A 12,090-nucleotide genomic window follows, 5' to 3' on the forward strand; every position below is an offset into this window, starting at 1 on the left:
TGAATGGAAGCAAGTCCCCGCAGTAATGTTCCAACATCTAGTTGAAAGCCTTCCCAGAAGAGTGGAGGCTGTTATAGCAGCAATGTTCCAACATCTAGTGGAAAGCCTTCCCAGAAGAGTGGAGGCTGTTATAGCAGTAATGTTCCAACATCTAGTGGAAAGCCTTCCCAGAAGAGTAGAGGCTGTTATAGCAGTAATGTTCCAACATCTAGTGGAAAGCCTTCCCAGAAGAGTGGAGGCTGTTATAGCAGCAATGTTCCAACATCTAGTGGAAAGCCTTCCCAGAAGAGTGGAGGCTGTTATAGCAGTAATGTTCCAACATCTAGTGGAAAGCCTTCCCAGAAGAGTGGAGGCTGTTATAGCAGCAATGTTCCAACATCTAGTGGAAAGCCTTCCCAGAAGAGTGGAGGCTGTTATAGCAGTAATGTTCCAACATCTAGTTGAAAGCCTTCCCAGAAGAGTGGAGGCTGTTATAGCAGCAATGTTCCAACATCTAGTGGAAAGCCTTCCCAGAAGAGTGGAGGCTGTTATAGCAGTAATGTTCCAACATCTAGTTGAAAGCCTTCCCAGAAGAGTGGAGGCTGTTATAGCAGCAATGTTCCAACATCTAGTGGAAAGCCTTCCCAGAAGAGTGGAGGCTGTTATAGCAGTAATGTTCCAACATCTAGTGGAAAGCCTTCCCAGAAGAGTGGAGGCTGTTATAGCAGCAATGTTCCAACATCTAGTGGAAAGCCTTCCCAGAAGAGTGGAGGCTGTTATAGCAGCAAAGAGGGAGAGGGCGGGGAAACTAACTCCTTATTAATGCCAATGATTTAGGAATGAGATATTCGAAGAGCAGGTGTCTACATACTTTTGGCGATGTAGTGTATCTCTCAAAAAATACGAGAGATCGCATTCCTTTCCTCTGAACAGTACGGGAGCCTAGGGCTCTGGTCAAAAAGAGGACACTATATTAGGGAACAGGGTGCTATAAGGGACTCATTCACGACAACCCTAATAGTGATTACAGTGAAAACAGGCAAGGACACGGTTGTAATATTGGTATACATTTATTAGTGAACTACTCTCAAATCAGCCACAACTATAAAAAAAAAAAAAAAAGATCTCACGACTCGGGTAAAGCAGAACTAGCAACTTTTTCATTTAAAAAAAGTACAAATCTGAAAAATGTCAATCAGTATACAGGTGTGTGTGTGTGTGTATATATAGACTATAACTAGTTAAATGCTACAAACAATGATTCCAATGGAATGAAAAAATTATAGCATTCAGAACATTTTCCCTATATATTTATATATAAGCATTTTATTTATTTATTTTTTAAATCCAAACATGAGGTAACTGTAAAATGTGCAAGTACCAAAGCGAACATCTGTTTCAAATGCTCCTGGCCTGTTGGGTGGGAGCCCCCCTAGAAGCTGGAGGAATCAGTAAACTATTCCCACCACCAGCAACAACACATCATTGGAAAACAGTGAATCTACGACGCAAATAAAATAAATCAAATCAGCTGTTTTTATTATTGGAACAGCATTTTATTCAAAACATTTTTATATTTCCTTTTTTTTTCTTTGCACCACACAAACTGTGAGCTCATTCATTCATTGGATTACAGAAAGACTACAAGATTCTATTTAAAATGGTATGTTTTGAAGTTACATGAGGTTTTCTGGTATTTGGGACAGAAGGAAAAAAAATGAAAATCACAATATGGTCATTAAAACCTGCCCCCTCCACACACACACAAACCATGGTGCTAATGTTTCAATAAGTGAATAAAAGGTATCTAGCACAGGAGGTTGGTGGCACCTTAATTAGGGAGGACGGGCTAGTTGTAATGGCTGGAGATGATTCAAACAACGTAACCATGTGATCGATTCCCTTTCCAGACATAATTACGAGCTAGTTCTCTCCCTCGGCAGCCTCCCGCTGGTGTCTCGGATGTCAAATCTACATTGAGAGTTAGGTTATTAGTTTGACTAACAAGTCTTCTTTAAAATGTAACGTCACTATTTAAAGGATATTAGCAACATGCTTTAAGAATCCATCCGATCAGATCGTCATGTCAAAACAACATCATACCTAAAGCAGATCTATTGGTTGTTCACTATGGCTTTCAGTGAACTAGGTTCTAGACATGTTTTATTATCTGAGGCAATAACAACATAGCATACATATTATAATACATACATATAACTTTTAAAATCCTGGATTTCCCCCTCAGTTCCAAGTCCAGGCAACTTTTTTTATGTATTTTATAAAGCGCAATAAAATCTTGTAGTCATTCAGTTGGGTTACAAACGTGTGCAGTACAACGCATGGCAGTTATCAGCTGAGCAGTGACGGAACGCCATCTGAAGAACGAACCCGAAGCCGACTAGAGCTAGCTAAAAACCAGTTGGGACTTGGTAGGACATGCATGCTTATTGTGCACCGTTAAATAGTCCACCGTCCACCATGGCTAGATATCTTTCACTGGAAATACACAATTGGTTTTTATTTTTTAGTATTATTTTTTAAATCATGCAAACACCTTTGTAGTTTTAGGTAGAATAGTGTGCATCAATGGCACGTTATAAAAATGGGATCACAACCGCGATGTAAATATGCATGTCTGTACGTCGTGTGGTTGTTCAAGAACACAAAACTAAATTTGTAATTTATATGATGTAATATCCACTACCCTGGCAAAAAAACAACATTATTATTATCTTAATTGATTACATTAAAAATATGCGAGGCCTGAGGAAAACAACCAAGACAATTCATATCCACCACCAACCTTTTCATGGCATCTGTCAAATTAGAACAGACCGTTTTCCCTTATTCTTATATACTGAGAGGCCCTGAGTGATTGTTTTTTTTTTCAAACTCACAACATTTATATGCTAGTGGACAGATATGTACACAGATTAACTCTCAAAAGCTGTGGGTTTTTACTTTAAACTCGTCAAGATGGCTTTTCCTCTTCTTTAAAAAGGTGGTAGGGTAAACACACGTCACAAAGAGACTCACATTCGCTATAGAAAACATGGCAAGGTCCTTTTACACAAGACAAAACAAAATGTCCATCCGAAAAGGTACATCCGCCTCGCAGTGCTTATTGGGGTAGTTGGGAATAGAAAGGAGTCCCCCTACTCACACAACACTTACAAAAGACAACCCAGACTAACACCTCAACAACATTCTGTTTTGGAAGTCAAAAGATGAGAACAGAGACCCAATATAGTGCACTAGCCCCTATGGGCCCTGGTCAAAAGTAGTGCACTACTTAGGGTACCATTTGGGATGTTTTTAACAGTGTATCACTCTACCAAACACTACTCTTCCCTCTCTCCATCTTTGTCTCCAACCCCTTCCTGTCCTGATCATCACTGTAGAAAGTACAGTCAGCTCAGCCGGGACAAAGCCAGAGCGTCTGTCTCGTCAGGTCACTAGAGATGCTTTACAAACAGGGAGTTATTCTTTTGTCTTCAAAACAAGACGATTATCGAGAAGCTTTCACACTGAAGCTATGCAGCATACAAACATGAATCTTTTACAACACCATTTAGTTAGCACGGCCTAACAACAAGACCTGACCCAAGTTAAGTTGCCTTTAGATTAGAACACATACCATTTAACCACACACTTCCACGTTAGTGCTCTGACCTTGTCCTTTCACACGTTGTCTCTAAGATAGCTAAAAAAAAAAACAATAAATAATACTATTTAAAAATTATACTCTTAAAAACAAGTGGAAATGACAAAGGGATTTTTAAAAAATGTTTTTAAAGATTAATAAGTAAATAGAGTTTGTGCTTGTCAAGGTATTGAAGGCAGATCTGAAATCTTGAAAGAGTATATATATTTATATATATATTATATTGAATATTTGGCTCACAAACAAATAAATGCCTGGATCTTCCAAAAACAGGAAGGAAAAAATGTCCACATTAAAACCCATCACTCATACGGTTTAATGCATCAAGCTCCCCAGCAGCAGTCAGTCAGCGTGGGTGATACTGGGGGCAGTGAAGCCCCCTCTCCCGGGTGAGCCAGAATTCCTTGTTTATGTTTGCTTGTTGTTGTTGTTTTCCTTTTAAAATGGCGACGTTGGATTAATATATTGCTTAGTCTGAATCAACAGTCTATGCAACCCCCTCAGCGCTGCCTGAGATCCAGCCGGGCCACTCGCACAGGGCCCGGAGAGGAGGGTGGATGTGGGTCATTTGCAGAAAGGACAGACGACTTCACAGACAGGCAGTGTCCCCCTCCTCTCCTCTCTCTGGGGGGGGGGGGGCGATCTGAGGACCTTCACCAGAACAAAAAGGGAAACTCCACAGCATAATCTCCTCCTCCCTCCGTCCAGTCAGTTGTGTATCACAGTGGGGGGGGGGGAACAGGGCGTGAAGGAACAGATATATCCCCAATAAGTCAGGAGTCAGTGGTAGACCATCATTCTCAGTGCCAGATGAGGCTAATTTTAACCACAGCAAGTCACACTTTCACAATAGCATTAGCAGATTGAAAAAGAACACAAACAAAAGGGAACAAACTATTGAAATCATCAATACATTATTGCAAAACATATATTATTAACAGGTCACTTTAACCCATCAGTCACCTACACAAACATGCATCTATGACGGTCAATCAGCCAGGCTTCTCCTCCAAGCCAGTGGAATGGCCTAGTCTCCTACAGTACTATGACGGTCAGTCAGCCAGTGGAATGGTCTAGTCTCCTACAGTACTATGACGGTCAGTCAGCCAGTGGAATGGTCTAGTCTCCTACAGTACTATGACGGTCAGTCAGCCAGTGGAATGGTCTAGTCTCCTACAGTACTATGACGGTCAGTCAGCCAGTGGAATGGTCTAGTCTCCTACAGTACTATGACGGTCAGTCAGCCAGTGCCAGTGGAATGGCCTAGTCTCCTACAGTACTATGACGGTCAGTCAGCCAGTGGAATGGTCTAGTCTCCTACAGTACTATGACGGTCAGTCAGCCAGTGGAATGGTCTAGTCTCCTACAGTACTATGACGGTCAGTCAGCCAGTGGAATGGTCTAGTCTCCTATAGTACTATGACGGTCAGTCAGCCAGTGGAATGGTCTACATGGTCTACAGGTTTAACCGTGTTGAGGCATTCCCATTACTGGTCTGCTGATCGAACAATGTGTGGCTCCTCTCTCCGCTCCACCAGGCCCTCACCCCACACCTCTTGTCATCACCATCTCACATGCAGGCAGCTCCAACGCCCATCTGTCACAAAGAACTAACCAAAATCCACAAGGTAACGAAAAAGGAAAAACCTTGTAAACGTAAAAACCCTACGACGATAACAACATATGGTAGGTCGCATCTTTGGAATCTGCAACACTGGGGCAGGCAGAGGAGCAGATCGAGGTGGTGGATCAATGGCTATCCCAGGCAGAGGAGCAGATCGAGGTGGTGGATCAATGGCTGTCCCAGGCAGAGGAGCAGATCGAGGTGGTGGATCAATGGCTGTCCCAGGCAGAGGAGCAGATCGAGGTGGTGGATCAATGGCTGTCCCAGGCAGAGGAGCAGATCGAGGTGGTGGATCAATGGCTGTCCCAGGCAGGCAGACTGACTGGACAACTCTGTGGCTATGAGGCTATGGTAGGCAGGAGCTTTTCATCAGACACACAGCAGAGGAACGACCGGGGGGAAGGAGCTCCAAACATACAATCTTAGATTGCTTATTGTTGTTGAAGTGGGGCAGGAGTGGTTGTGGGGGGGGCGCAGGTTAGGTTAGGTTGTGGCAGGAGGCCGCAGGAAGCAGGCAGGAAGCAGGCAGGAGGCCACAGGAAGCAGGCAGGGTAGGTAGTGGTGGGGGCCGCAGGAAGCAGGCAGGGTAGGTAGTGGTGGGGGCCGCAGGAAGCAGGCAGGGTAGGTGGTGGTGGGGGCCGCAGGAAGCAGGCAGGAGACCACAGGAAGCAGGCAGGAGGCCACAGGAAGCAGGCAGGGTAGGTGGCAGGAGGCCGCAGGCAGGAGGCCACAGGAAGCAGGCAGGGTAGGTGGCAGGAGGCCGCAGGAAGCAGGCAGGAGGCCACAGGAAGCAGGCAGGGTAGGTGGCAGGAGGAAGCAGGCAGGGTAGGTGGCAGAAGGCCCCGGGCAGGTTTAGGCCGAGGCAGGCGCTAAGACAGACAGGCTCCGGTGGGTTTAGTTTTGTGCTGCTTTCCAATCAAAGATCTCAAAGCCTGGGTATCAGTCACTCCACCTCGCGGTGCACCTCTGACGCGTCCGCCCGGCAGATTGGACAAGTGCGATTAGTCTGGAAGGAAGATAAAGGGAACAAAAAGGAGGTGTTAGTACACTGCTTTTGACCGGAGCCCTATGCCCTACACACACACTATATATAGGGAATAGGGTGCCACCCTGGTCAAACGTAGTGTACCATATAGGGAATAGGGTGCCACCCTGGTCAACAGTAGTGTACCATATAGGGAATAGGGTGCCACCCTGGTCAAACGTAATGTACTATATAGGGAATAGGGTGCCACCCTGGTCAAACGTAGTGTACTATATAGGGAATAGGGTGCCACCTTGGTCAAACGTAGTGTACTATATAGGGAATAGGGTGCCACCCTGGTCAACAGTAGTGTACCATATAGGGAATAGGGTGCCACACTGGTCAAACGTAGTGTACTATATAGGGAATAGGGTGCCACCCTGGTCAACAGTAGTGTACCATATAGGGAATAGGGTGCCACCCTGGTCAAACGTAGTGTACTATATAGGGAATAGGGTGCCACACTGGTCAAACGTAGTGTACTATATAGGGAATAGGGTGCCACCCTGGTCAACAGTAGTGTACTATATAGGGAATAGGGTGCCACCCTGGTCAAACGTAATGTACTATATAGGGAATAGGGTGCCACCCTGGTCAAACGTAGTGTACTATATAGGGAATAGGGTGCCACCCTGGTCAAACGTAGTGTACTATATAGGGAATAGGGTGCCACCCTGGTCAAACGTAGTGTACTATATAGGGAATAGGGTGCCACCCTGGTCAAACGTAGTGTACTATATAGGGAATAGGGTGCCACCCTGGTCAAAAGTAGTGCACTATATAGGGAATAGGGTGCCATTTGAGACCGTAGAGTACTATATAGGGAATAGGGTGCCACCCTGGTCAAACGTAGTGTACTATATAGGGAATAGGGTGCCACCCTGGTCAAACGTAGTGTACTATATAGGGAATAGGGTGCCACCCTGGTCAAACGTAGTGTACTATATAGGGAATAGGGTGCCACCCTGGTCAAACGTAGTGTACCATATAGGGAATAGGGTGCCACCCTGGTCAAACGTAGTGTACTATATAGGGAATAGGGTGCCACCCTGGTCAACAGTAGTGTACCATATAGGGAATAGGGTGCCACCCTGGTCAAACGTAGTGTACTATATAGGGAATAGGGTGCCACCCTGGTCAAACGTAGTGTACTATATAGGGAATAGGGTGCCACCCTGGTCAAACGTAGTGTACTATATAGGGAATAGGGTGCCACCCTGGTCAAACGTAGTGTACTATATAGGGAATAGGGTGCCACCCTGGTCAAACGTAATGTACTATATAGGGAATAGGGTGCCACCCTGGTCAAACGTAGTGTACTATATAGGGAATAGGGTGCCACCTTGGTCAAACGTAGTGTACTATATAGGGAATAGGGTGCCACCCTGGTCAAACGTAGTGTACTATATAGGGAATAGGGTGCCACCCTGGTCAAACGTAGTGTACTATATAGGGAATAGGGTGCCACCCTGGTCAAAAGTAGTGCACTATATAGGGAATAGGGTGCCATTTGAGACCGTAGAGTACTATATAGGGAATAGGGTGCCACCCTGGTCAAACGTAGTGTACTATATAGGGAATACGGTGCCACCCTGGTCAAACGTAGTGTACTATATAGGGAATAGGGTGCCACCCTGGTCAAACGTAGTGTACTATATAGGGAATAGGGTGCCATTTGAGACCGTAGAGTTAACGATGGGATGGGCTTACCTTTAACCATTTGTCAACACACTTGGCGTGGAACTCGTGGTTGCAGGGTAATACCCTCAGCAGCTGCCGACACTCAAAGTCACTAAAGCACACCACACACCTGGAAGAGAGAATTATCACACAGAGCATCATCAGGTTCTGAAATACTGCATGTTTAAAAAGGACAAGACAGTTACGATGGATGGGGTGGATGGATGGGGTGGGTGGATGGATGGATGGATGGATGGGGTGGATGGATGGATGGATGGGGTGGATGGATGGGGTGGATGGATGGATGGATGGATGGGGCGGGTGGATGGATGGGGCGGGTGGATGGATGGGGCGGGTGGATGGATGGGGCGGGTGGATGGATGGATGGATGGGGCGGGTGGATGGATGGATGGGGTGGATGGGTGGATGGATGGGGTGGATGGATGGATGGATGGATGGATGGATGGGGTGGATGGATGGATGGATGGGGTGGGTGGATGGATGGATGGATGGATGGGGTGGGTGGATGGATGGGGTGGGTGGATGGATGGGGCGGGTGGATGGGGCGGGTGGATGGATGGATGGATGGGGCGGGTGGATGGATGGGGTGGGTGGATGGATGGGGCGGGTGGATGGATGGATGGGGTGGATGGATGGGATGGATGGGGTGGATGGGTGGATGGATGGGGTGGATGGATGGATGGATGGATGGGGTGGGTGGATGGATGGATGGATGGGTGGGTGGATGGATGGGGTGGGTGGGTGGATGGATGGATGGATGGATGGGGTGGGTGGATGGATGGGGTGGATGGATGGGGTGGGTGGATGGATGGATGGGGTGGGTGGATGGATGGATGGATGGGGTGGATGGATGGATGGGATGTGTGGATGGATTGGATGGATGGGGTGGCTGGATGGATGGGTGGATTGGATGGGTGGATGGATTGGATGTGTGGATGGATTGGATGGGTGGATGGATTGGATGTGTGGATGGATTGGATTGGATGGATTGGATGGGATGGATGGAATGGTGGATGGATTGGATGGAATGGTGGATGGATTGGATGGAATGGTGGATGGATTGGATGGAATGGTGGATGGGTGGATGAAATGGTGGATGGATGGATGGATTGGATGGAATGGTGGATGGATTGGATGGATTGGATGGAATGGTGGATGGGTGGATGGAATGGTGGATGGATGGAAGGTAGGGCCGGGCAATATTTTCGGTCATATTTTATGTTTTTGTGTATTTCATGACCCTAGCGTGGCAACATATATTATAGTGATAAAAAAAATGGGATTTGATAGTTTCATACTGTTCGATACAACTTGAGCATTTTCATAAATGTCTGCATTTCCTGCACTTTTATCATTTTCATTTTCACACTGTGCATGATGGCAAAACCTCTAGGCCTAGTTAACTGGTGGAATCATGGAAATATGCTGATTCTAATTATATAGTTGGAATATAGTGGGCAGCATCTTGAATGCGTTGTTGTTGTTTGACATGACAATGAATGATTAAGCCAGAGAGGAATTATTAACAGGGTGGGAACCAAAGTGTTGGTCTGTGTTTCCAGGGGACCCAAAATTAGATGTTACATGACATGTTTTCTTACTTCATGTAGCTAGCTAACATTCATGCTTCACCTACTCCTCTCTGATTCAGAAGATACCGTTGCACTAACATGCTTAACTAGGCCTACACCACCAGCACTACGCAGGCTGTACTGGCCAGCTATGTTTGCTCTGACTAGCCAGGACAAACTCACTGGTATCAGGCTGTACTGGCTAGCTACGTTTGCTCTGACTAGCCAGGACAAACTCACTGGTATCAGGCTGTACTGGCTAGCTACGTTTGCTCTGACTAGCCAGGACAAACTCACTGGTATCAGGCTGTACTGGCTAGCTACGTTTGCTCTGACTAGCCAGGACAAACTCACTGGTATCAGGCTGTACTGGCTAGCTACGTTTGCTCTGACTAGCCAGGACAAACTCACTGGTATCAGGCTGTACTGGCTAACTACGTTTCCTCTGACTAGCCAGGACAAACTCACTGGTATCAGGCTGTATTGGCCAGCTACGTTTACTGACTAGCCAGGACAAACTCACTGGTATCAGGCTGTACTGGCCAGCTACGTTTACTCTGACTAGCCAGGACAAACTCACTGGTATCATGCTGTACTGGCTAGCTACGTTTGTGCTGACTAGCCAGGACAAACTCACTGGTATCAGGCTGTATTGGCTAGCTACGTTTGCGCTGACTAGCCAGGACAAACTCACTGGTATCAGGCTGTATTGGCTAGCTACGTTTGCTCTGACTAGCCAGGACAAACTCACTGGTATCAGGCTGTATTGGCTAGCTACGTTTGCTCTGACTAGCCAGGACAAACTCATTTTCACTAATATCAAAATCAATAAATCATGCTAAAATAAGTCACGATATTTTGAAGGCCAATACATAAATGAGTCCCTATACACACACACACAAACTTAGCAAAAATAAATAAATGTCCTCTCACTGTCAACTGCATTTATTTTCAGCAAACTTAACACGTGTAAATATTTGTATGAACAGAACAAGATTCAACAACTGAGACATAAACTGAACAAGTTCCACAGACATGTGACTAACAGAAATGGAATAATGTGTCCCTGAACAAAGGGGGGGTCAACATCAAAAGTAACAGTCAGTATCTGGTGTGGCCACCAGCTGCATTAAGTACTGCAGTGCATCTCCTCCTCATGGACTGCACCAGATTTGCCAGTTCTTGCTGTGAGATGTTACCTCACTCTTCCACCAAGGCACCTGCAAGTCCCCTGACATTTCTGGGTGCAATGGTCCTAGCTCTCACCCTCCGATACAACAGGTCCCAGACGTGCTCAATGAGATTGAGATCTGGGCTCTTCGCTGGCCATGGCAGAACATTGACATTCTTGTCTTGCAGGAAATCACGCACGGAACGAGCAGTATGGCTGGTGTCATTGTCATGCTGGAGGGTCATGTCAGGATGAGCCTGCAGGAAGGGTACCACATTAGGGAGGAGGATGTCTTCCCTGTAATGACAACAAGCTCAGTCCGATGATGCTGTGACACACCGCCCCAGACCATGACGAACCCTCCACCTCCAAATCGATCCCGCTCCAGAGTACAGGCCTCGGTGTAACGCTCATTCTTTTGACAGTAAATGCGAATCCGACATCACCCTGGTGAGACACAACCGTGACTCTTCAGTGAAGACCACTTTTTGCCAGTCTTGTCTGGTCCAGCGACCGTGGGTTTGTGCCCATAGGCGACAATGTTGCAGGTGATGTCTGGTGAAGACCTGCCTTACAACAAGCCCTCAGTCCAGCCTATTGCGGAGAGTCTGAGCACTGATGGAGGGATTGTGCATTCCTGGTGTAACACAGGCAGTTGTTGTTGCCATCCTGTACCTGTCCCGCAGGTGTGATGTTCAGATGTACCAATCCTGGGCAGGTGTTGTTGCACATGGTCTGCCACTGGCAGGACGATCAGCTGTCCGTCCTGTAACGCTGTCTTAGGCTTCTCACAGTACAGATATTGCAATTTATTGTCCTGGCCCCATCTGCAGTCCTCATGCCTCCTTGCAGCATGCATAAGGCATGTTCACGCAGATGAGCAGGGACCCTGGGCATCTTTCTTTTGGTGTTTTTCAGAGTCAGTAGAAAAACCTCTTTAGTGTCCTAAGTTTTCATAACTGTGACCTTAATTGCCTACCGTCTGTAAGCTGTTAGTGTCTTAACGACCGTTCCACAGGTGCATGTTCATTAGTTGTTTGTGGTTCATTGAATAAGCATGGGAAACAGTGTTGAATTATTTTTGAAAGACAGGGTCCTGAAAAAAGGGACGTTTATTACTTGTATTTTGCTAAATAAGTACCTTAAAAAAATGGTCAAGCGTCAACATTTACCAAGTGGTCACTACAGACAGAAATTGAACATTTGTTCTACTGTAATCAATAGATCAGAGATGAATCATTCACCTCAGTAATTGTATGGAAATGCAGCTACATCCGTCATTTGCACTCTTCTAAAACACAAACCACAACGAACTTGGGTATAATACTATAGATGAGAATATGTACAGTCCAATAT

At 46.1% G+C, this 12,090-nt stretch overlaps 1 protein-coding gene across 1 annotated transcript in view; it reads right to left on the reverse strand.

Annotated features, from left to right (window-relative positions):
- Positions 1 to 4,898: 4,898 nt before the first annotated feature.
- LOC115122736 (RING finger protein 44-like) overlaps positions 4,899 to 12,090 on the reverse strand; it is a 49,347-nt gene continuing 42,155 nt past the window's right edge. Inside the window, 2 exon segments of the mRNA XM_065016702.1 lie at positions 4,899 to 6,273; positions 8,002 to 8,101. Of these exon segments, the coding sequence (XP_064872774.1) occupies positions 6,211 to 6,273; positions 8,002 to 8,101 (163 nt within the window). The 3' untranslated portion in view covers positions 4,899 to 6,210.

This window comes from Oncorhynchus nerka, unplaced genomic scaffold, assembly GCF_034236695.1.
Source record: "Oncorhynchus nerka isolate Pitt River unplaced genomic scaffold, Oner_Uvic_2.0 unplaced_scaffold_898, whole genome shotgun sequence".
NCBI classification, from domain to species: Eukaryota; Metazoa; Chordata; class Actinopteri; order Salmoniformes; family Salmonidae; genus Oncorhynchus; species Oncorhynchus nerka.